General features: G+C 49.1%; 1 protein-coding gene across 1 annotated transcript; it reads right to left on the bottom strand.

Annotated features, from left to right (window-relative positions):
* Positions 1-1,052: 1,052 nt before the first annotated feature.
* On the bottom strand, positions 1,053-21,653 carry LOC144932355 (TGF-beta receptor type-1-like). The gene is made up of 9 exons (XM_078856347.1): positions 21,498-21,653; positions 13,553-13,801; positions 12,561-12,806; positions 11,494-11,724; positions 10,663-10,830; positions 8,756-8,912; positions 6,293-6,417; positions 1,909-2,039; positions 1,053-1,368 (listed from the first exon to the last, which is right to left on the bottom strand). The coding sequence occupies exons 1-9, from the start codon at positions 21,616-21,618 to the stop codon at positions 1,243-1,245; spliced, it is 1,554 nt and encodes a 517-aa protein (XP_078712473.1). The 5' UTR covers positions 21,619-21,653; the 3' UTR covers positions 1,053-1,242.
* Positions 21,654-26,507: the final 4,854 nt, after the last annotated feature.

The following is a 26,507-nucleotide window of genomic DNA, read 5'->3' on the forward strand; positions in this document are numbered from 1 at the left end:
ACCTTCAATCGTATTTTTCGACATCTGCGACTGCTGCGTAAATTATGCTGGATTCGGGCTCATTATACGAATTCACCTGACAGCGAACACGAGGTGAATCGTAATATAAAAAAGCCCCCCCACCCCCCCAAAAAAAAAAAATCTGCAGGTACACGATAATTACACTCGTATCATAAAAGGGTTGAAAACCGGTCTTGGAGGAGCGTCCATCGAGGTGAATACTCGACACCCCTCTCTTCACGGTAACCGTGCACTGCTACAATCAATACCAAACAATTGTGGTTTGGGAGTAACGGAATTTTGCCCCTTTGCTTTGAACATCGGCGATTCCCCACCAAGCTACAGCCCTGCATGTAAATGACAACACATGTTACAGCAAGTGAATGGCACGTGTGTGCGTGTGTGTTTGTGCGCGCGCGCGCGTGTCGTTAAGTAGCCATGAGTTACGGAAACAATGAAGGCACGATCGTGAATTACACAGCGAGTGACTTGTTTAGCAAATGTGTTTTTCGTTAACCGTGTTCGGCAACATTTAAAAAAGATAGAAAAATGGGCGATGCAAACACACCATTTACATTCAAGGGTTCATCGTGAAGTCTTGACGGTTACAGCAGCCTCAACACGGCCAGGGTACTGTCCTGAGTAGTGTGGGTTGCAGTGTTTAAAAGTGAGCAGTTGCCGTGAACTGGTCCAGTCTGACATGAGTCAATGCAGCCTAGCGATGTGTGAAAGCTCCAACTACTTTCACCGGTCATGTAACAAACAACTTTGGCAGTAAATGGGCAAAAATAAATGTCCCACCTAATTTTGACCAATATACCTCGGGGCGGCCGGTGCTGAATACTGAAACAAGCCCCCAATAATTCTAGATTTGAAGCTTTCGTGACTGCAAGGAATCATCTTTTTAGGTTTTTTCGGTAAAATCACGTAGGTAAAACATCAAAATGAATGAAAATAAAATAAAATAAAATCGAAACGTCGTGATTTTTGATTTTATTTTATTTTATTTTCATTCATTTTGATGTTTTACCTACGTGACTTTACCGAAAAAACCTAAGAAGATAAGCCCCCAATAGACCGCCATACCTTGTGGGCTGCGCGGAGAATATTTAATGGCCTACCCAATTGCTGCAAAAAGAAATTTCCACTCCCACTTTGGGTCACCACTTTCAGATCCAAGAGAGAAAAGATTGTCTTTTTTTCAGAGGTGTGCGGCTGTATAAAGTTTTTGCCTCCGACTGGCTACATCTTGATGTCCTCCAGTTGGCTGAGTTGGGAGAGGGACTTTTTGACGCGCAGGGCGGTGAGGCGGGCGGAGGCGTTGGCATACCAGCACTCGCGCATGACTCTCCCCATCACGCACAGGCTCTGCGGAGCGGCAGCACAAAGACAGGTCACAGTCAAGGCGGTTGGGGTGGCTCCTCCGCTTGTTGCAGAGGTTCGTGGTTCGAATCCAGGCAGGCCGCTCTGGATAATACCGCAGCTGGATCGTGTGTATAATATGTGGTGTGTGTCGTCCCCACAGTGCCCCTATGTGTGTGTACATGCTGAACTTCTTTCGCACCGTACGTAACCAACCGTGCTAAATTGTAGAACGTTAAAGATCCCATGCTGTGGGCAATTATGTGCCGGCATCACGGTACAAATTATGAAATGTACCCCCGAAATAATCTATTTGGATCAAGCAACATTGCACCTCTGATTAGCACGGGGCCGGCAAGGGCACACGACGGGGTGGGTGGCCAACACCACCGCCTTTGCATCCCCAGTGTTTTTACACACCGCACCAGGTACTCATTTGAGGCCGAGTCGACCTCGGGAGATGCCCAGGTCCGGTTTGCCGCGAGCGAGAATCGAACTCTGGTAGCTGGGTTCACAGCGTACAGCGCACGAACCACGCATGCATACCTCGGAGCTCAGCCAGCGGTTGGGGACGTTAGGCCGGAGACTTTGCTCGCACACGACTCTCCGCATGTCATCCACGGAGGGGTCCGGGGATACCATGTCATAGTACGGCAGCTGGTAGTCCTCGGTAATTCCTGCAAAGAGAAGACGTCTTAGGACTTCACAGCAAGCTGCAAGCATATCGTTGACGGGGTAACTGCAAGATCCGGGACGGGGTAACTGCAAGATCCGGGACCGTGTCCGTCCGGTGCTCCCCGAGCTGCATTGGCTTCCGGTCGCTGAACGAATTTGTGAAAAGCTCGCGCTCGTTACGCACAAAGCGCGTGCCACAAATGATCCACAATAGCTTCATCTCGTCAAGGAGTATAAACCATCACGAAACCTCCGCTCGTTCTCGCAGCGACTTTTTGGCTAACCATCGCACAAAGTCGGTCGCTGCATCGCCCTCTTTCAGGTGCGCTTCTGCGGCCGTCTGGAACGCTCTTCCTTCCGATGGTAGGAAGCCACTGGAGTCGTGCACTTTTGAACCTAAAATGAAAACTCATTTCTTGAGAACTGCTTGTTGTTGTGTTTTAGTTTGTTGTCCTTCCCTCGCACCTCTAATTAGCACGACTGGCTGTATACGGTGCGCGAAAGAAGTTCAACATGCATATAAAGATTTTGTCTTTCATTTAATTACGTGTGCGTATCAATGTCGCACGAACAAAAAAAATCTCACTACCATCTTGTATTATTTGCCGACTCATAACTCAATACATTTGGTGATCACTATATCATTCTTATGGTGCAAGGTTAGCACGAAGGAATTTGATGTTTTACAATGACAGTCTGCAGTAGTTTAAACGGAGGGGAGTGATGTTGCCGTTTTTTCCCAATCGAGTATTTTCCGGGTTTTTATTTGAATTTGGCAAATTTGGGCCGTGAACGCCATCAAACAATGGTCTACGCCCATTAGACCTCCTTTGCCAGGACCAAAATATAATAATAGGGTTTTTCCCCTTTTTTCTGGCAACAAAACTGAAACCTTTTTACAAGGAATCATGTGTGCATTAACCACAATACTTGTGGTCAAAATGCAAACAAAAAACAAATAAGCATTGTCCTTGAAACTGATTGGTCCACACCAGAGACGGCTTTCTTTTGAGCCTCGTCTCAATTGGTGCTAGACCAGAGGACGCCAAAAGGCGTACAGCTCAAAGACAATGACACTATCAGAGTAATGAGAGCTCGGGGTGAGCATCTACATCATTAGACCAATCAATTTCAAAGACAATGCATATATTATCAGTGTGTTTTTTGTTTGCATTTTGACCACAAGTATTGTGGTTAATGCACACGTGATTCCTTGTAAAAAGGTTTCAGTTTTGTTGCCAGAAAAAAGGGGAAAAACACTATTATTAATGGTCTACACGTTTGAAATCACATCACGGGATCTAACTCCCACCATGAAGCGGACCGCGCGTATTTAACAGTTAATATTTAACAGTTAATATACCCGCAGTAATTAATAACCAGGGTGGCCTGCCGGATTCCAACCATGGACCTCTGTAACAAGGGAGGCCCAATGCGCTGCTGCTGGGCTATACCACCACTCCAGTAGAAATATATATATTCAGTGTGTGTGTCATGCAAGATCCCTATTTTAGAGCCCAGTTATTAGCCAGCAATGTTTGTTATTCGGCAATGTTAAAGAAAATGATGATGTGTCATAGGTCTCTGCTTGTATATCATTACCAATTCAGTGCCGAAAGGATTTGTCACTTGGTAGTTGCTTTCTGTGCACACATTTAGTCAAATCCACGACGTGGCGACCAACAGCGTGTGCCCAAAAGCATCGACATCACCACCAACAGGGCAATGTTTTTAAAGCCGTTAGGCCAGATATGCATCCACTGCTCAATGTTGTACTTCACTGTCAATGACCACCGAAAATTAAGTGGTTAAAAAACTCCCGAAAGTTTCACACGATTGCTAAGAGATGTATTACAGTCGTGACGGTTACCCAAATCAAACCCGAACCGTAATCCACTTTCAGTGGTGCATTTGCAAGCAGACTTTAAATGGGTCTCTAATACCATCAATCACACCGCATTAAAAGAAACAAACAAAAAGTAATCTAAAGTTTTGTGCAGTTGCCCACTTTTGGAGCACGATTACCCCTTTGCCATTGCCTGCACCGTTACCCTCCCATAGTTCTGTTAAGCGATGAGGCAGCATGTTAAACACTGTGGCGGTGGGTTTCTGCGTTTGCCTCCAGCAACGATCGGGTTCTGAACGCTTCAAGGAGCCACGCTGGCTACATTTACAAATTCCTAGGTGTGCACGTGCGCAGCACATCGCTGGGCCCCACCAACAACGGCACCACTCTGGTACAAAAAGACAAAGATACCCCCCCCCCCTCCCCACCACCACCGTAAAGCCTTTAACAGACTAGTAGGGGCAAGTGCTGTTAAGCGAGCACCCTCTGAAGGCCGGCACGGCACACGAGGGGGCGTGGGTGGTCAACACCACGTCTGGCCACCTTCGTCTCCCCTCTTGCTGATGTTCATACAGGGGATTCGACCGACGGGAGGCTCACGACCAGTTCAGATGTTTGTCACAAAATGTTAGGCTGTGAACGGGAACCAAAGACCAGTATTGACGTCTCCCACAAAGCATCTACCCCACTTTATCGACCCAGGAGGGATGATAAAATAATGTTGTTTTACTATTTTTAGTTCAGCAGGTAAGGCCCACCGAGATATACATAGCAGCTCTTTTTTCAAAAGTGACCTGGCCACAAATGTTAGCTCAACGAAGTGGCTTTTCACGCGGACATGCATTGTAGCCAAAAACTCTAAACGCAGGTTGATTCTAAATGTGGAGGGAAAAACCAGAGGACCCCGAAAAGAATCCACACGACCACGGGGATAGAGACACGCAGACTCCAAATATACAGCAGCAGGCGTCAGGGTTGGGATCAAACCCACGACCTCCTGCACACCAGTCGAGGTAGCTAACATCTCACCACAGTGGGACCCGTCGACCCCTGAACCAGGAATTGAACTCGCAACCTTTTGTCTTCAAGATGCATGACGCACAGGCGTGGTGTGCATCTACCGCAGTCATCGCTACCTCCTCCAGGTGGGAGGAGATGCATCGTCAAGGTCAAAGAGCCCTGAGTGTCCCCCCCCTCCCCCCCCCCCGCTACTCCAATGTGCACTCAATGAGCGTGCACTCCTGGCTAATTTTACCATTACAAGAATGGGCAAAGACAACAAGGTCTTGACGCTGTCCTCATTCTTAACGTATCCTTATAACGGAGAACCAGTAGAATTTTATTTGGTGCAGAGATTAAAATAAAAGGGTCATTATCTGAAAATGTGAGCTCATTCGGTATTTATGTTACGAGCGCTGTTTGACCGACGATGGACGAGCCCACCTTCAGGTTTTTTCACGCGCGCCCTGCTAAGAATTCAATAAAAATATGAGCACACAGCGTCTTCTATCGCTGTTCCGAAAGTGACAACAGTATTGTGATTTTCCTTGGTTGACAATGGCAGTGTTATACGGCAATTGTAAAATTAGTATCGGTTATGCAGGGTTGTGGAACCAGGGTGCTCTTCAGTGACTGCCAAAGGTTAAATCGCACCATATGCAGGCACAACAACAAGCATTATACCGCTTGGGCGTGTGTGGTTGTACACAAAAAGACAAAGGTCCCCTTATAACCTCAACAGACTGTTGGGGCAAGTGCTTATAGCGAGCATCTATGAAGGTCGGCACGGCACACAACGGGGTGGGTGGCCAACACCACCGCCTTTGTATCCCCAGCGGCGGTGTTTTTACACACCGCACCAGTTACCCATTTGAGGTTGAGTCGACCTCGGGAGATGCCCAGGACCGGTTTAGATGTTCGTCTGCGAGCAGGAACCAAACTTGGCTCGACAAGTCCGTTCGTAGAGCAATGTGCACTAACCACGACACCACTGGCACACTCACTGGCTCCAAACCAGGGCTTTCAGCAAAAGTTATTTCTGAGCTGTTGGGCTAAACGTGTGCCTTCACCTGCCATTCAGATATCAATGCATGAATACGCAAATGCCCAAACGACACTACAGTGAGACGGGGACTGATGAATAAGGCAAGTCAATGCTTCCACGAATCCTCCCATTGCAATTCCCTTTCATATTTCTAGGAATCTATTAACGCTGACTCACGAGTGCCTCGGAAGGCGCATTTATGACCGTGCCTTCTCGAACCCGTGCAATCAGGGATTGCATTATCACGGAATATGCTTTGTCGGGAGCCCCCACCAACCCCGTAAAAGGTGGAAATATTTTCTAGAGCTCAGCCCTGGACAGCTCCTGCTGGTCACACGAAGCCACGCCTTGCAGTGCGACCTCACCTCCGACAACGCACCGCCGCGAGATCTCCCACAGCACCAGCCCAAGGGCGTAGATGTCTCCGCGCTTGAACGAGTCGAAGTGCTTCATGTTGATTGTATCGTCCAGGACCTCTGGTGCCATGTACCTGTTGCAGACGCACGCCACGCGCGGGAATATTTAGGGTCGATTGTGTGCAAATGAAGGCTAACTAAAAAATAAAAAACTCCCACATTTGTCCACTGGCTGTAGACGCTAGGAACAGATCACCGCCTTCAACATCCTCAGAAGCTGGTGCCCAGCGCCAAGGGAAAAACTGGAACAGCAATAATAGACAATGATAAAGTCCCACAAAGTGCTGCTCGACTTTATCAATACACCGAAATGACGGGTCAATTCCTCGCCGGATTTGAACCCTTCTGAATGTGCGTCAAGCACTCTAACCACAGCGGAGCACTTGCCCCCACAGGTTTTTACACGGAAGGCTGCATGAACGGAGCCAGTTTAAAACGAAGCGAAGGGCAAGAGCTCCAAAAGCCGTCGTCGGTGTTTTGTTCCCATGATGTGGAGCGCGGGGTCTCGTATCTTGACCCCGTGTCCCCAGCTAACGTGCAGCCCATGACGACAATGCACCTGGCTGTCCTGAACTGCGAAACCTCACCCATTAAGTTGCAGACACGCACAAGTGCTGCTCGTCAATATCAGCAGGTCATGTCCGAACGGCTGAAATACAGCATCATGCGAATATAGATTTATTTCACTTTAATTAATTTTTTACCTACGTGACTTTACCGAAAAAACATAAGAGTATAGATTTCTGTTTTATACATATATGTTATTAAAAAATTAACCCGTAAAAACAAAGTTTTTCACTATAAATCCTTCATATGCGTGGCATCGGTTTTATTTTATTATTCATTTCTGTTTTTCTTGAGTAAGAGTTTCATTTTTATCACATTGGTATTTTAAATTAAATATGAAATGAATTTTTCCTAAAAAGTGGAAAATTTTGGAAAAAAATTTTCACGAAAATAAATTGTCACGCACAACTAGTCTGTGTGCAAAATGTCAGCTCGATTGGATCACGGGAAGTGGGTTAAAAAACGACCGAAAGATTTGCACGGTCGTAAGCGCGCAAGCAAGCAAGTGAACTTAATATAAAGGATTTAAAAATGTATCAATCATTCGAAATTGCCACACTTCCAACTTATGTAATTAATGGAATCACGAATTTTCTCTGGGTCGCTCTGCGTTGGTGTGTTTTTAACTTAATTATAGCACGGAGTTTGGTCAAGCGCGATTGTAAGATTTTGAATTTGTGTGAAAGCGACCGATGTGTTTTAGTGGATCTCACATCAGAGGCGTGCATTACGGCTCGCCCATCCTGCAGTATCACAGCAGAATGAGCAATTTGACAAGCTCTACTTGCATTGCGCTGTTATTCATTTTTACGTGATTTACAAATAGCAGACGTCACTTGGGCAATACGAAAATTGGGTCGAATGACTGCCCTATAATGATCTAATGAGGCATCGCTTCACACATTAATGTCACTTCTTAAGCGCACGATACATGGATCGAATTGCACGTGGGGTAATCTTCGTTCTTCCGTGCGTGTATGTTGTATTTAAAAGGTTAGGTTCACGTGAACTATCCAACCCCAAGAAGCTGTTACGTTCGCCAGAATAAAGAATTGAATCAATCCGCAAAGTCGAGTCACACAAATGTACAGACTAAAGACGGTCGCAGACAGGGGATCAAATCGGTTCACGTAGAGCCCCAGCCCCTGCTCTGCGTGAACCGATTCGATCCCCTGCCAATTGCAGGGTGGCGAGGTGGTCAGGCTTGTGCCCCCCCCCCCCCCCCTCACAGCAAGAAGGCCATGGGTTCGATCCCCATCGCGGGCACCTCTCCGCGTGGAGTTTGTGCGCTTTCATACTCTTCCGTATGGGTTTTGTCAGTTCTCTTTTACTCCCATAGCTTAAATAAAACATGCAACATAACTTTTATTGGTAAATAAAAAAAAAACATCTCTATGCTGATAACAATTACCTGCAAATTATTCAACTGGGATCACACATAGCAGCGTAATCCATTAGTGTGAAAAACTGGCAGGACCCTCCTGGGAAAAAAGGAGTCTTGGAGATGAATCAAGACTTTGCTGGGTAAACAAGCTTAATAGTAATAATAACAATATATTAGTGCTTGCTGAACTGCATTGGCTTCTGTGGCCATTTGGAATGCTCTTCCTACGAATATTAGGAAGCCGCTGGAGCCAAGCACTTTTAAATCTAGATTGAAAAATAATTTCTTCAGAAACCGCTTTTTGCGTTTCGTTTTTTGTCCTACCACTGCACCTCTGATTGGCATGGTTAGCTACGTACGGTGCGAAAGAAGTTCAACGCGCATACACCAGTGCATTATTATCCGGAGCTGGGACAGTGTGGGAGGGGCCGGCACAGAGTGGGAGGGCTGCCCTCACTGACCTCTTGGTGCCCACCCGGTTGTTGGGCGCGATATCGATGGAATCTGTGGTGGAGTCGTGTCGTACGGCGAGGCCCAGGTCTGCGATGCAGCACGTGCGGTTCCGCTTCACCAGGATGTTCTTGGACTTGATGTCCCGATGGGCGATGGCCGGCTTCCCTGCGCACGCAACGCCACGCACAGCGCCACCTCAATGCTCTGAAACGCCCGTTGACGTGACGACACCTGAACCCTTTCCCGTTTCCGAGACGTCTGCAGGCTGCAGGTTGGGTGTTCCTGTTCACCGCCGAATCTCGGAACGCGCAAGCGGTTAGCGTTAATTTTATCTAGAGGGGCATAGCGCAGTTGTTTTTAAAGATAGACTCATTTTGGTCTAATTTTGAAGGGAAATTATTACTTTTCATGCAGAAAGGAAAAGAAAAAAAAAACTAAATATTTTAAAAATTGCGCCAAAAATAGCGCTGACCACACCACAGAGAATGATAGCGACATGACCACACTCTACAATAGCTGGTGCCAAACTGAGCCACACAGTCTCCTGCATGGCCTTGTGGGAGCCTCGGTACATCTTCATGTCAGATGACGTAACGATATATATTTTATGAGTTTTATATCAATATTTTACTTCCATTAAGGAACAAGTATGTAAATAGGAATGGGAAAGAGTTAACCGTCATTAAAAAATACAAATATTTTTGCATTTCAATTGCCTGGCGACAAAGAATTTCACTTCAAATCATTCAAACGTTACAATTAAGTCAAGGAAAATACATCTACAGCATGCGTGTTTTGTTTCAATGTGTTACAGTTAAACTATAGTCATTTCAGAACCATTTTACAAGCCGTATTTCATAAATAATTCCCGCAACGTCAGTTGCTTTGCCATGATGCCACCAGGAATCTTTCTGCATGGTGACACGTGGCAACTGCCACTTAATGCCACTTGTTCCTTCCCTCCGCACCTCCGATTAGCACGGTGGGCTCCGTACGATGCGCGAGAAGTTCAACATGAGTGCATACAAAAGCTTGTGAAATATAAGCCATTCATTTCGACTAAAAACGATGTATTTACAAAGTGAATGTTTTGATCTAGATTTGAAGTTTTCGTGACTGCAAGGATCCATACTCTTTGGTTCTTTCGGTAAAGTCACGTAGGTAGAAAATTGTATGAATGTTTTGAATTCAATGTCTTTATGACTACATGTAGGGACACAAACACATTGAACAATCGAGACAAACTCATTCGCAAGTGACGCACTTTGAATGAATGTTTTGATGGAATACTGGTCAAGGGCTTTATAACAAGTAGTTTTGTAAATGTAATAACAAAAGATGAGAATGCACCGCAATTTGCTAATTTTACAAATAACCTCTTTCACAACGTAAAAAAAAATCCCACAACCTACTTCACGGCTCACAACAAAACAATTTGGCAATTAATTTGCGAGACTGTTAAGGGCACCGATATGAGCTTACGTGAGACCACAATCATAGCGAACATAAAACCACCTCTTCAAAATCGCTCTGACACAGATGCAATTTAATTAATCAAAAAAGCCAATGAATGACAGTGTAACATGCGAGCTGTTTGGCAAACACAGCAGTGACATGCACAAGCTGGGCCCCCTTCCAGGGGAAATAATTACCAAAGCAAACACAAACACAGGCAGCCAAAGAAGCACTCCCCGCCCCCCCCCCCCCCCCCATGTGTTCTTCGACTTGTTCCGCCACGTTGTCCAACGTTTCGCTCTCACACGTAGGGAGACCAAAGTCAATTCGGTTTTCCGAAGAAGTTCCCAGCACATGGAACGAGACGTTTGACGTCGTGCCGAACAATACCCGGCACGACCCAAAACGCACGTCGGAGGGGGTAACGCGACAACAACCGCGAAAAAACCAGCGCTCTTACCCTGCGTGCCGACGATATCCATGTGAAGGTGGGCGAGGCCGCTGGCCACAGACAGCGAGAACTTGACGAGCTCTTCCACCGACAGACTGAAGCGATTCAGGTAGTCGAAGAGTGAGCCAAGCTCGTGGTAATCGGACACCAGCCACAGCTGTGTCCATGTCCCGTTGTCTGTGGAAATACCAAAAGGACAAAAGATCCCCCGCAATGGGACTTTAACAGACTGTTCGAGGCAGTGTTGGTGGTAGCGAGCACACCTATTAAGGCCAACGTGGCACACCGGGTGCTGGGTGGGCAACACCACACCGGCTCCTTGAATTCTCTCCCATGCCGACCTTTACACACCGCACCGGGTACTCATTCAGGGCTGAGTCGACCTAGGGCAGGTCCAGCATCGGTTCAAATAATCATCGCTGGTGTTGGCCATGAAGTGGGAATCAAACTCAGATCGCTACTGGGCCACCACTCCCACACACACACACACAATACGGGAGCAAACTTTGGCAAGACAAAGTGAAACCAAACATCACAATCCTATCAAAAATAAAAAGTGTCACCTTGCTCAAAGCAGCATGGTTATACGGTCCAATTGTCATGCAAAATCCAGAGCCGTTGGTTAGAATTTCAAACGTTTGCCGCAGAGGCCGACCTACCCATACGATCAACATCCAACTTTCCACAACGCCGTACGAAACTGGACGGTTAATTGCCAGGGTGGATGTGCGATGGTCAGATATTGCAACGTTGCACCGTATCACACAAACACTGACGTGTGAGAAAACATGGATTTGTGTAGGTGCGGCGGGAGGGGGGGGGTGTGGCGGGTTAGGTCACCCTTGTTGTCGGCGGCGATGAAGCCCAGGATGTTCTCGTGGCGCAGCATGACTGTCTGGTAGATCTCGGCCTCGCGGAACCACGAGCGCTCCTCGCGCGACGAGAAGATCTTGACGGCGACGTCCTCTCCGCGCCACCGGCCGCGCCACACCTCGCCGAAGCGGCCCTTGCCGATACTGTCCTGCAGCATGATCGTGCGCGCGATGGTGCGCTGCACCAGTAGCGGCAGGCCTGCGCACGGGGGTTCAGCGGCGTTTGCGTATGCGTGCGGGAACTTCGGCCGCGCGTTGGCACATCGATCCCCGGCAGCAGGGAATCATTTGCGAGCGCAGGGTAGGGCGAGCGCATCGAAACATTTCAGTGGCATACCCCGTATTCAGTTTCAGTGGCCAAATGTAATAAGCACTTGTGTGTGAACCAAACCCCAACAGGGCACGGATCTAGCTGTGGTGGGGTGGGGGGGTGGCGGGGAGAAATGCGGGCACAGGGAGGGCACTCGGGCAAGCCAAGATTCCCTCTACTGAGCCCCGTTAATCTTATCACTTCAACAAAAGCTGATATTTGCAGGGACTGAAGCGGCTTGGGTCGTACAAAGGCAACATTTCAAAACATGCCCGGGTCGCAGCGTGATAAAAGCGCTCACCTCACATCAGATTCAGGGGTCATCTCAACCCATCATCCTGCTAGGGTAGATAAATGCCAGTTTGCGGGGCAGCAGCAGCGGGTATTTATATAGGACCGCTGGTCCTGGCCAACAGAGATGAGCACTACCCAAAGCTTAACTAGTATGCAGACTCGCACATTGTGTTAGAAAGATGAGAAGAGGTTACCTTTGGGCCAAAGGAGATTCATGCTCAGTGTTTTTTGTTGAGTGGCAGATTGCGTGTTGTGCGATAGTGTGGGTACTCCAACGCCTGACCATCGTGGTAGACAAGGCCCAAAAAATCCCAGAGAGGGGGGGGGGGGGATCCCTCAAGCTGCCTTTTGTGGGGGCCCCTAAGCCGTAAGTGGGCAATTGCACGGCTGCACCTCTACGACGTTTTAGGAATTGCCACAGTTGCGCATACCAGAGCCCGAGCCGGTGGTGGTGTTGTCGTAGAGGTCACGGATGCTCGTTCCCTCGTCGATGAACACCTGCTCCAGCGGCAGTGGCTCCTTGGTGTGCAGCGGCACGTGCAGGGCCCTGCGGGTACCCCGGTGTCCCCGAAGGATGCACAGGCCGGCCGTGACAAGCAGGCAGAGCAGGCAGGCCGGCACCCCCACTGCCACCACCATCTCCAGCGGCCCAAATTCCGAGTCGGCCTCACGCTCTTCTGGGTAACGAGCAACATTGAAATCAAAGTGGCCGAAACAAAACAATTGTTGAAGGAGTAATGTTTTGGGATTTGCCGTTAAAGCAAGGGCTTTGAAATCTCCCAGTTAGTGCTATACAAACCACAAACAAACGAAACGCAGGCTGGGATTAGGTTTTAAATCAACAAGCCTTTCACTCAAAAGACGCAGCTCTTAATCTCTACGCCTCCCCTGTTGTTTAACTTAACATCCCCTATTCCTCTGACAAAGTCCCGCAGCCCCCATTCTCCAGGCCAGACACCACTGGTTTAGAGACAGCACTGTATGAATCCCTTTATGTGGAGGCATCTTGATACGGATGACTGCAGCCATGGCAACAATGAATTCCCTTTAGCTCACTATAAACGTTCACGCGACATTGATAAAACAAACTAAAATTAAAAAAATTAATTCACTTACAATCCATCGAATAGGTGTGCTTCTGTAATTGGAAAAGTTTTGAATACCAAATACGTTGGGTTCTTGGAAACCATTTGTGTGCAAGTCACAAATAAATAAACTAATAAAAGGTAAACGTAGCAGCCAGGCACAGAGGACAGTTGCGAGAAGGCACGCCAAGATATAAAAACTTGGATATCAGCGCAGACGGTCAAAAGGCTCTGCGCATTTGAAGTACAGTACAGCGACTATATTTGAAGCCATGTGATATGGAAACTGCCCAGGGCTATTCATCGACACCGTCAGTTTGGTCCACGAAAACACCCACCGGCCGAGTCGGACAGGCTGAGGTCGATGTCGTTACAGAAGTCGGTGTTGCAGCAGCGAGTCCTGCTTGGCGGGGCCGAGCGGGCGCAGAAGAACGGCCGGTCGGGTGGCTGCAGGTCGCGTGCCGGGATGCACACTCGTATGTACGCCATCCCGTTGTCCGGGGTGTGCGTGACGGACACGAGGCAGAGGCCGTCCGTCTCGCACGTGAAATTGCTGCGAGCGCACAGCTGACACACGCAGCGCAGCCCTGCGAAGAGGCGCGCACAAGCAAACAAAGACAAAGGTCGATTTAAAGCTTTCGTGACTGCAGGGATTCATCTTCTTGGTTCTTTCGGTAAAGTCACGTAGAATGGAAATAAAATAATAATAAATAAATAAAAATGTCTCCTCGACAGACCTGTTCTCCACCTGAGGACGGCTGCTTGCCTTGTGGCCGAAACGTCGTGAGAATGATTTTATTATGATGTATTTTTATTATTTTATTATTTCCATTCTACGTGACTTTACCGAAAGAACCAAGAAAAAAAAAGACAAAGGTCCCCCGTGTAGCCTTCAACAGACTGTTGGGGCAAGTGCTGTTAGCGAGCACCTGTGAAGGCAACCACGGCACACGAGGAGGTGGGGTGGCCAGCACCGCGCCCCGACCGCATTTGTCTCCACAGTGGCGATGTTTACACACCGCACCAGGTACTCATGGAGGTGCACACACACACACAACTGCACATTAACAAGGGGATGTGACTTGAGGCTGCCTCCCAGGACTGCCACACTCGCATTGTGATTCTTGTTTATACCGACCAAACATTGTTGCCATTTGAAAGACTTTTGTGTTCGAGTTAAACTTTAATCCACACGTCCAGTCAAGGCAAGTTGGAAGTATTTATTGGACTGGTGGACGATGACATTTCTTGAGTTTAAAATGTTTACCTTTTTATGGGAATGAAAAGTGTGGATCTATTTCTTATCAGTATGAACTTAATTTTATTTCACATAAACGTATCAGACTATTTTTTCAGAATCGTAACAACAAAATGAAACAAATTAAAATTGCATTTCGTGCTGCGTGTACTTTTGAAGGCCTACGTCAAAGCATCCAATACTAAACGATGTGTCTGACGTCCAGTGTTTCTATCGGGAAAATCTGTACGTGAAGATTAGTCTGTGCACCCAAAATGTGCGGTAAATTCCGACATTGCCCGGTGTTTGAGCGCGGTGGGCGCATTTAAGAGAACAGTCAGCGTACCGCTGGCTGAAACCTACCACAGCCGGAAATAACTTCACAAGCGTGATACTATTGCTTCACGAGGCCCGAATTCAATGTGCCTCTATGCGAAAAAACAGGTCTTAGATGGTTGCATGGCTGCGTTTGGTGGTCCCGAGTTCAGCGATGGAAATTTCCCACTCCCGTGTTGCAGGCCGGTTCTATGAACTTGATAAGCACTATACTCTTTGGTTCTTTCGGTAAAGTCACGTAGGTAGAAAAAATAAAAAAACATTTCTACCCACGTGACTTTACCGAAAGAACCAAAGAGTATGGATTCAAATCAAGATTGATAAGCACTGTTGATTCAGGGGGGGGGGGGCGGGGGGAAATAAATGGGGCACACACACACACCAATGTAGATATTCGTACAAAGTTAAATTCAAATAAGGAAACGGACATGAATAAGTAGCCAATTTACAAACTTGGCGTTTAGGATAACGTTCATCACTGCAGGTGTATGCAATCTCTTTACTAAAACAAAAAGACATACATGATTCAAATCTAATACTGTACTTGAATCTCCGGCGGCTATTTCAGACAAACAGAGTATGCAGTGTTGTATATTTTGTTGCGTAGCACTGTACATAGAAAACAGCCACATCTCCAACCAGCTTTGCTTGCACCTCGGTTACTATTCATTGCATTTAAATAGAAAACATTAAAACGCTGCCCTTGTGTGTCCCCTTATGGGAGCGCGGCTTTTGACGAATCGCCCGCCCGCCCGCAATATGCAGGGTCCATCTCACACGAGTTATTAATACTTAGCGTGCCCTCACAAGCCCACCAATAAACTGGTGGGGCATGCATGGACAAACGCACAGGGGCAGACATGGGCAGTACACATGGCAGGACAGAGGCACAGGGTGGGTAAGCGTGCACAAATACACCGGGGGCATGCATGGACAAACGCACAGGGGCAGACATGGGCAGTACACACGGCAGGACAGAGGCACAGGGTGGGTAAGCGTGCACAAATACACCCGGGGGCATGCATGGACAAACGCACAGGGGCAGACATGGGCAGTACACACGGCAGGACAGAGGCACAGGGTGGGTAAGCGTGCACAAATACACCGGGGGCATGCATGGACAAACGCACAGGGGCAGACATGGGCAGTACACACGGCAGGACAGAGGCACAGGGTGGGTAAGCGTGCACAAATACACCCGGGGGCATGCATGGACAAACGCATAGGGGCAGACATGGGCAGTACACACGGCAGGACAGAGGCACAGGGTGGGTAAGCGTGCACAAATACACCCGGGGGCATGCATGGACAAACGCACAGGGGCAGACATGGGCAGTACACACGGCAGGGCAGAGGCACAGGGTGGGTAAGCGTGCACAAATACACCGGGGGCATGCATGGACAAACGCACAGGGGCAGACATGGGCAGTACACACGGCAGGCACAGGGTGGGTAAGCGTGCACAAATACACCGGGGGCATGCATGGACAAACGCACAGGGGCAGACATGGGCAGTACACACGGCAGGACAGAGGCACAGGGTGGGTAAGCGTGCACAAATACACCGGGGGCATGCATGGACAAACGCACAGGGGCAGACATGGGCAGTACACATGGCAGGACAGAGGCACAGGGTGGGTAAGCGTGCACAAATACACCGGGGGCATGCATGGACAAACGCACAGGGGCAGACATGGGCAGTACACACGGCAGGACAGAGGCACAGGGTGGGTAAGAGTGCACAAATACACCGGGGGCATGCATGGACAAACGCACAGGGGCAGACATGGGCAGTACACACGGCAGGACAGAGGCACAGGGTGGGTAAGCGTGCACAAATACACCCGGGGGCATGCATGGACTGAGACACAGGTACGTGCACAGCCAAACACACAGGGCAAGGGTGTGGGATAAACGCGGTGGATACAACGAGGAGGATGATGACAACTTTGACACAATGGGGAAGAGATATTTTGACCACAAACGCCGAGACGGTCACAATGAGGATGGTGGTGGTGGTGGTGTGGGACACGAAAGTTCAAACACGGCGGCGATCACACGCAAATCTGGGTGGGGTGGAGGGAGAAAACCACAGGGAGACAAACACCGTGCGACAAAACGGAGCCACCCTCGCTGGCTGGCGGGCTCGCTGGCTGGCGGGCTCGCTGGCTGGCTCACTGGCTGACTGGCTCACTGGCTGGCTCACTGGTTGGCTCACTGGCTGGTTCACTGGCTCACTGGCTCGCTGGCTGGCTGGCTCACTGGCTCACTGGCTCGCTGGCTGGCTCACTGGCTCGCTGGCTGGCTGGCTCACTGGCTCACTGGCTGGCTCGCTGGCTCACTAGCTGGCTCGCTGGCTGGCTCGCTGGCTCAATGGCTGGCTCACTGGCTGGCCCGCTGGTTGACTGGCTGGCTCACTGGCTGGCTCACTGGCTGGCTCGCTGGCAGGCTGGCTTACTTGCTGGCTCACTGGCTGCCTCACTGGCTGGCTGGCTCGTTGGCTCACTGGCTGGCTCACTGGCTAGCTGGCTCACTGGCTAGCTGGCTCGCTGGCTCACTGGCTGGCTCACTGGCTAGCTGGCTCGCTGGCTCACTGGCTGGCTCGCTGGCAATCGCGGATGCGATGCTGGAGGCCGTCAACACCTCGCACCACGGGCAGAGCCGAGGTGGCCAAATGGTCGTCCTCCCCAACCGGCTCCGTGTATGTCGCGCATGCACGCGTTGTGAGCAGCACGCGTACGTGCGCACGCACGTTCCTGTAGCGCTGAACTTATTTCGCGCCACACGTAGTCCAACTGTGCTAATCGGAGGTGCGGGGGGAAGGACAAACTGAACTGAACACAAAAAAACAGTTTGAACGGAATTTTTACTCCATCTAGATGTGCGTGTGTGTGTGTGTGGAATTCGTTAAGTGTATGTGCGAAGAGGCCTTGCTTAATATACACGCGGTACTGTTTATGCTTGGGGGTTTGTGACAGCTATGCCTACGACGAGTGTGTTCGCCAAGCCTATCTATGTGTATAAGCATTCGCTTGAGTGTACGTTCTGGAGTCTGTACGAGTGTAGTGGACATCGCTGTACGTCAACATGCAGTGCCAGCCCCTACAGGACAGGGTGTGTGGGTGCCGGCCGACGGATGAGGTTACTCGAGGCCATGGCACTCTGGTTGACCCGGGAGGACACGTGACCAGTTAAGTCTACAAAGGGGCCCCAAGTGGGGGACTAGAGGTGGTCACGTGGTTGGGACCCAGATCCTTCCCGAGGATTCTGGAAGGTGGGCGTGGCCAAGGGCGGAGCCGGCCACGCCGCAGAGAATATCAGCCGGGTCCCGAGAGGGACCGGCGTTGTTGTTCATCCTGGAAGAAACCTTTCGTCTACGTTCTCCATTCAACGAGTCTCCAACACGTGGACCCAGACCGAAGCTGTTGGTCCCGGTCTGTAGTAGCAGTTACATGGTAACTAGTGTAGTTAGCCTGGTGGTCACCACCACAGGTTGTTATTCTGTTAAGGGGAAGTTACCCCGTGTGTTAGACTTGAATACATGTGTTGCCTCCAAGTCTACGTCTGCGACTCGGTTGAACCCATTACACGAGTATGTTTGTAGGTGCTGGGGTCTGTGTGAGTATGTATGAGCTAGTGTGTGTGTACGAGTCGGTCAACCCATGGCACCTGGGGTCTTTCCCGTGACCTGTTGCCAGCCCATCGCGCACATAAACAGCGCGACCCGCCTGGCTGAGGATCATTCCGTTGTCGTGTCGTGTCCAAGCGCAGCAGCGAGGACGAATGCGCAGAAGAAACAAAACTTTGATTAGCGCATCGTGTCGAGCTCGTCGAGAGGAATAGATTGCCGTATCGTTCGCCTTCAACAGACATAAAATGACGTCCCAACGCAGTTTATGCGAGAGCCGGGGGCTTATGGGACCCCGGGGTCCCGCCATAAGGTTCACTTCACATGGCCTTAAAGTGCACTTAGCCTGGCACAAGCCCCGTGGGTGACATCGCCGCCACATAGGTGGCGAACGGCGGTTGTTTTTGGGAGTCTATACGCGTGTCTATATACACACATACACACGTGTTTTAGGTTTGTGTGCAGCATGCATGGGCAGAGCAGTGTGTGTGTTGTGGTTTATCGCACTCGCCGCGCAACGAACCCATCAGCATTCCCAAATTCGATTCCAGCAGGGCCACGGTTAAACCCTCAAGCGGTGAGCCACTGACGCGGCCGCTTGGAAGGCAAAATGCCCAGCAAGGTCAGATTCAGGCCCCATGCATGGAAATCCCCAAAACCTCACGCGTTTCGTTGTGACCTTAGAATGGATTGCTTCCTAACAGCACCTCAAACTCAAACGTTCTTCACGCGACTGGGGGGGGGGTAGGGAACCTTCGTATTTTTGACTGCGGGATTGAATGCACTATGCTGAAGCAATCTGGCAATAAGGCTCGGTGCTGTTGTATTTCCTACGACCGTGTTTGACGATGTCGGCGAGTATTTGCACGTGTTTGAACGCACACGTGGGCGTGTGGCGAGAACATTTGTAGGCAAGATTGTGAGCGATCAGTGTCATATTTTTTTTTACCACCACAGCAAAGCACTGGCCCAAAACGCCAAACAACAAGACGCACAGTCAACGTTGTACTGCAGTGGCTACGAGTTGAATTGAGCAACGGTTATCATCGGGCAATGTTGTGAAAAGGAGACGGTGGGACGGGAATTCCATGGGAGAGCAGTGGCAACGAGGTGAGGGCGCAGAGCTAGAAGCGACGTGACTCACAACGAGCGAGAGTGTACGAGTGGGTGGGTGGGTGAATGTTTGATTGTGACCTGCAATATTGCGGCTTGCTTTAATGCAGTGGAGCAGTAAGTGAACCAGGCGACCCACGTGGCGAACGTCGGTTCATTCAAGTTCATTCAAGTTCATTTATTAGGTATAGCCCTGTGAGCCATTCGGCTCTTGAATCGGGTGCAACCGCAACAAACATAAAACAAAAACATGAACAAGAAAACATCTTAAAGTGAATATGTGACTAAGTGCAAACAGAAAATCCAAGAAAAGACAGCAAAATATGGCAGAAAAAACACCGTACACGGTGTGGATGGCATGCGTCGTGAGTCCGTGTCCCTTCCCCCCCCAGGTCTTACAGGGCCACGGTCGTCTGCGCTAATTCATATGGAGAAGGGAAAAGCAAAAACTCTCTCCTGAAGCCCTCCCGCGCCGGACAGAACCCCTCCACACCCCCGAACCACTTCGCTGCCATCAGGCGCAAGAACGGCAACCAAGCCCGCAATGATCAGCGTGGATTATGCTCAAACCACGGCGTCCTCCATCTACTGCTGTATGGGGAATGGTTTAGATCGTGTTTTACTAATGTTGTGCTTGAGTCAATGGTCCACATGTATGAGAGTGAGCCTACGTATTTGAACCACTTAAGAGCGGATGAGTGGGGTTGATCTGCCCTGCGGTCGAAAGGGTGGGAAGGAGTGGTGGCGCAGTGGTTAGCGCACTGCGTTAGGAATCATGCAACCTCAGCTCGATTCCCGGCCCTGACTAACGCGAGCGATATCGATACCGTTCCTGGGCACCCCCCTGTTTACCTACCCGGACAAACCAGTTTGAAATATGGTAAAAAAAAACGTAACCCATCAAAGCGTGGGGAAGGACCCCCCCCTCCCCCCCCCCAACCTTCCTTCATCCAGCAGTGGATTGACAAGGACTGCGTACGCACGCACTCTGGTATACTGCACGCAGAACATAAACCCGCACCACGCGTACATCCGTGCACACACCAGGCGCCCACGTGAGTACGTACCAACAACGCACGAGATATATTGGTGGTAGGTGCATGGAACCGCCAAGTGGCTCGCCACTACTCCGCTCGAAACGCGGCGTGCGCGCTTTTAAAGCCTCCAAGTGAAAGGTGATGAATGAACGAGAGAGGAGAGAGAGGAGAGATGGACCCCCCACCGCGCCTCCTCCTCTTCCTCCTCCTCCTCGCAACGACATCAGAGCACGTGCGAGTGTGGCGGGTTCGCTCCATACACAACCGCGCGTCCAACACACAGACACACACACAGACACACAGTCACACACACAGCCACAGTCTGACACACAGTAAGTCACACAGACACACAGTCTCACAGTCTCACAGTCACAATCACACAGACACAGAGACAGTCACTCACACAGACACACATTCACACAGACAGACACAGTCACACAGTCCCACAGACAGACAACCACACAGCCTCAGACACACAGTCACACAGACACACATACACAGTCTCACAGACACACACACAGTCTCACAGACACACACACAGTCTCACAGACGCACACACAGTCTCAAAGTCTGAGACACACATACACACAGTCTCACAGTCACACGGTCTCACAGACACACATACACACAGTCTCACAGTCACACAGATACACGGTCTCACAGTCCCAGTCACACAGACACGGTCTCACAGACACGGTCTCACAGACACACGGTCTCACAGTCACTCACTCACTCAGTCACACAGTCTCACTCAAGCACGCTCCCTCGCTTCCACCGTCGCCGCCGTTACAGACGACGATGCTTGCTACTGCTGCCCCTACTACCTCCTCCTCCTCGTTCCCAGCGTCCTCCGCACACACCGCGGGACAGAGACAGAGGGCTGCTGGGGGGGGGCGCCCCCCCTTCACAGCAGCAGCAGCAACAGCACGTACCTGTGGCTGGCTGTAGGAGGCATGCGATAGACGCGAGACTCAGGGCGGCCAGCACTGGCGGGCAGGAGGCCCGCGGGCCCTGGAGGCTACAGAGCCGCCACCACCACCACCGCTTGGCCATGCCGCGTGGCCGCTGTGCAGTGTCCGAATCAGCTGGGTGCCACCCCCCCTCCCTCTTCACCGCCGCGAATGCTTCCGCGGGGATGAGCCGAGCAGGCGGAGGGATACGACTCTGTGCCCCACCCTTAACCCCCCGCTGCTACCCACGCCCCTCCCCCATCTCCCCCCCCCCCCTGCAGCGTCGGCCCCGCCCCTTCAATTTCTCAAACTTTATATATTCTTTGACTCTTTGGTGGTTTCGGTAAAGTCACGTAGGTAGAAATAAAAGAAATAAAATAGAATTCTTTTATTTTCTACCTACGTGACTTTACCGAAAGAAATAAAAAAAGTAAAATTATTTCATTATTTTATTCCTGCGTAGGTAGAAATAAAATAAAATAAATTTATTATTTTATAAACAAAAATGTATAAAATAATTTTATTATTTTATTTCTACCTACGTGACTTTACCGAAAGAACCAAAGACTATGGATTCCTGCAGTCACGAAAGCTTCAAAATCAAGATTTAAATTATTTGGGTCATTCGGTAAAGTCACGGAGATAGTTTCAAATTAATACAAATTAAAATAAACAAAAACCACTACACAAGCCATCGTCATCAGGACGATCGCTTGTGTCGTGAACGAAACGTCGTGGTTTTTTGTTAATTATATATTTTTATTAATTTAAACCTATCTACGTGACTTTACCGAAAACAACTAAGAAAATGAATTCCTGCAGCCACGAAAGCTTTAAGTCAAGATTTCCCAAACTTTGTTTGAAATCCAAAGCGAGGGATTTCAGCAGACGCCGTTACTCTCGCGGCTTTAGAAGACACTCGGGGATGAGAGAGAGAGAAAGAGAGTGATACGCTGCCAAGTGACACGAATCTGGTCGCCACTAACCAGCAAAAGCGACGGGGGTGTCACCGCGGTGCCCCGTGCCAGGCTAGGTGCACTTTGAGGCCGCGTCGCGGTGTCTCGAGGCAATGTGGTCACACGGGCGCGCAAACAGACGACCCCAGCGGATTACAATAGTCCTTGATGCCACGCCCCTGTGTATTTCAAAGCAAACGTTGGGAGTGCGTCTTGTTATCCGGTAGGTGTGTTGGGTGTGGGTGTGTGCGTTTATATGGCGTAAGGGGGAACGGTGGTGTAATGGTTAGCGCGCCGCGCTACGAACCTGGCCACCCGGGTTCGACTCTCGCTCACGGTCCAACAACAATCTGGGCCTCTTCTTGGTCTGTCGGAAAGACAGACGCTGTCTTTCCGACAGACCTGTTCTTCACCTGAGGACGGCTCCTTGCGTTGTGGTCGAAACGTCGTGAGAATTGTATTTTATTATGTTTTATTTTTATTATTTTATTATTTCCCTTCTACGTGACTTTACCGAAAGAACCAAGAAGATGAATCCCTGCAGCCACGAAAGCTTTAAATCGAAATCTGGGCCTCCTCCCACATCGCCACTGGGGGAGACAAAGGCGGCCGGGCGTGGTTGCTGGCCACCCACCCCCTCGTGTGCCGTGCCGGCCTTGATAGGTGCTCGCTAACAGCACTTGCTCGTACAGTCTGTTAAGGCTATACGGGGTCTCTTTGTCTTTTGTATTATATGGTGTTCTCGGCACCGGGACACACACGTGTTGGTGATGGGGGTGCGTCTTAATATCCGGAGCGTCTTCTAATCCTCGAGAATGCGGCGATTGCGAAATCATTCACGTGAGCGACGTTTCATGAACACGTAGTTGCATTGCATACGCATTCTGATCCCGACGTTGAAGCGTGCCTGTTGTTGTGTGATTAGTTAAAGAATAAATACGCCCCTAATCTCGTGCTCATCAAACAAACCCACACAATCACCCCCCCTCCTCCTCCTCCAACCATCCATCTCCTCCTCTTGACCAAACAAACCATGCCTCCCATCCCCTCCCCTCCCTGAAGCCCCCTCATCACTATCAATGCCAGCGCCCAGGGAGGGCTTTTTCTCTCTTCCACGGAGCTGGCGAGGTGTCTAGAAGATCCCGAACTAACCCCCCCTACCCACCCACCCCCTCGTGTTTGTCTCCCCATTGTGACCACCGAAGACAGACTTGCACAACAGGATGTCGCACCCTCTAATCTCAATGGCCAGCTCTTGTCGTCTCAACAACCTCGCTCTTTTTAATGCGGACAAAACGGCGGTTCTCTGTTAAACCCACGAGATGCCTATCTTGCTCGATGTTGTTAGGTCCATGATACCCTCAAAAGCCCCTTTCACCCCACGCACACTTTGCTTTATTTGACCGACCGTGGAGTGGATTTGCGTTTTGAGATGCATAATGCGAGTCATCTCGGTCAAACCCGTAACACTCGGGACCTGGGTCTGACCCGTGGCCTTGCCACAGAGCACTGGAAGCTTCACGTGACCTCAAAGTACACCTGGCCTGGATCGGGCGCCGTGGTGACATTGCCACTTCGTGGCGAATGGCGACTGTTGTATGACTTTACATTGCATGTGGCGGTGAAGGTGTCACCATAGAAGGTAAATTGTAAACCACCTAAATCAGTCCGTGGCTATGGTGCAAGATCGCTAGCATGCAATTTGGTGTAGGTAGGTGAACTGGGTAAGTGGAAAAAAAACTTAATCAACCAGGCTATGCGTTAATTGTGTGTTGACCGACTATCTGTGTTGCATTGCATTACTTTCCCACATTTTACTAAGTTTGTTTTATTAAGTTGATTTTCTCTCTCTGTGTCTCTGTTTTGTATCTCTAGTATTTCCTGCAGTCACGAAAGCTCAAAATCTCTCATTGACATGTTAATTTCTCTACCCTCCCCCCCTCTCTCTCTGCCTCCCTCTCTCTCTATTTAAGGCCTCGACACAGAGGCGTTGTTTCTCTGTGTGCCGATGTGTGTGTCTCTCTCTGCGTGTCTCTGTGTTATCTCTCTCTGCTTATGTGTCTGTCTATGTGTCTCCGTGTCTGTGTTTTGTCTCTATCTCAAATGTAGCAATCTTTGGAAGAACGTAATCAACCAGGCAAGGTGTTGACTGTTATGTTAGCCGACTCTCTGTGTTGTATTGCGTTATATTTCTAAGTTTACTAGGTTTTTTTTCTCATTAATTTGTACCTGACGATGATTGCTTGTGTTGCAATCGAAACGTCGCATTCTGTTATTTAATTTATTTTCTTTCTACATGACTTTACCGAAAGAACCAAAAAGTAAGGGTAAATGGGATTGGATGTGATGAAAAGTGCTCGAGCCATGATGGCCACAAGTGTAGTATGACTTCATAAAAAACAACTTTGGCGAAAGCATATGAAACGAATCTGCCCATATTTGTTGCAGTGCTAGAGTGGAGAAGTATGATCACACAACCATCATAATCCACACCGTGTGGGGGAGGCCTTTGTCCAGTCGTGGAATTACCGTACAAATGCATGTGTATACAGTACTATACAATACTGGGATTTTGCGCTATCCTTATCCCAGTGTTTAAACATATTTGTGTCATTGTTGCATGTGCTGGATGTAGATGTTTATAAACGCAAATAGTCTGCACTATATTATTTCGTATTACACTGCAGTTCACTACACTGCATAAAGCCATGGATTATGGAGAGGCGAGTGCTATGGGCCTCTCAGTCAGAAAAGCCTCTTCGTACATTTGATATTCGCACCATTCATATGGCCCAGGGATAAAACGAAGGCGCTATTTCACAGACGGATATCGCCTGCCACTAAAGGCGTGCGATGGTCAAAACAACAAATCCATACCAAATCTCAACAACACCATCCTTCACCTTGTCTTATCGCTACAAAGTAAATTAATTAACTTCCGACGACACAGTTTAAAGTCTTAGGGCGCAAATCCTCACCATTGGCAGCTGTAACCGTGCGGATCCGAGCTTAGCGATGGGCATCATTAGTCTGCCAAGGAGGGAGGAGCAATTATAACTTTGCTCGTAATTTGTTGATATGTGTTTTTTAAATGTTTGCAAATTTGAACTGAGATTTCATAATGTTTTTTTTTATTATAACCGACTAGTCAAATTTAGAAACACGCATGGAGGTTATTTAGATTATTTCGGCGCTATGAATGTCAAAATGATGGGCTACTTTTGTTGAGCTTTCATTGGTGGCCAGCTCGCTTCTGAAAAATAAGTTGAGGATGGGGATGATTTAGTTGTATTTGTTTGTGTTTGGGCGACTTGTTTACCTTTCTTGTTCTTTGCACTACGGTCATGTTTTTGTCCTGTGTGTTGTTGTCACGTTCTTACCCGCCCCTACTAGACATCTCTGACAAAAGAGATTCATAGCCCGTCGGATTCCTCCGGTATAAATATGCTGATTCTGAACTTGATACATATTTACATGCAACTGGTGGCTCGCAACAGTCCTGTGGGATAATGACATGGACATGGAGTCATTTGAATAACGTGGGATGCACCCTAATCACATTCGACAGCCCAGTATGGGGGTGAAGTGTGTTCAGATTGGCGAGGCCTGGGGTTGCTAAAGTGCAGTTCTCTAGGTCACACGTGGCACTCAGTTGAAATGCCTTAATTGCGAAATTATCTACAGATTACATAGAGAACGCTCTGACGCATGCCACCACTCCCGATTCGCAAACTACTATAGTAGATGGAGATGCATTATGGGACGACACAAATTGCGCTGCCGCTGCCCATTGCGTTGCACAATACAAACAAGTGCTCGGTACCGTACTTTACAAAACGTATTGTTATATCACGCAGAACGTATGTATCTCCTTATTCGGTGGGCACCAAGGTGGTAGCCATGGAGTCAACATTGGGGGGGACCAAATCTTCCAGGGGGTCAGGAGGTCCCAGGTCAGAAAAATATCTAAATTTGAAAACTCATTTCCTGCCATATCTTGCCTAAAATATAAAAAAAAATTCACTTACATTGCTTT

The sequence above is a fragment of the Lampetra fluviatilis genome, chromosome 1 (genome assembly GCF_964198595.1).
Source record: "Lampetra fluviatilis chromosome 1, kcLamFluv1.1, whole genome shotgun sequence".
NCBI classification, from domain to species: Eukaryota; Metazoa; Chordata; class Hyperoartia; order Petromyzontiformes; family Petromyzontidae; genus Lampetra; species Lampetra fluviatilis.

Bases quoted from the DNA above. Each gene is read 5' to 3' on its own strand.
- LOC144932355 (XM_078856347.1), bottom strand. From the start codon at position 21,618: ATGGCCAAGCGGTGGTGGTGGTGGCGGCTCTGTAGCCTCCAGGGCCCG. The intron at 8,913-10,662 runs GTAAGAGCGCTG...TTGCGTGCGCAG, and splicing joins GGATATCGTCGGCACGCAGG to GGAAGCCGGCCATCGCCCAT. The intron at 1,369-1,908 runs GTATGCATGCGT...GCCGCTCCGCAG, and splicing joins ACCGCTGGCTGAGCTCCGAG to AGCCTGTGCGTGATGGGGAG.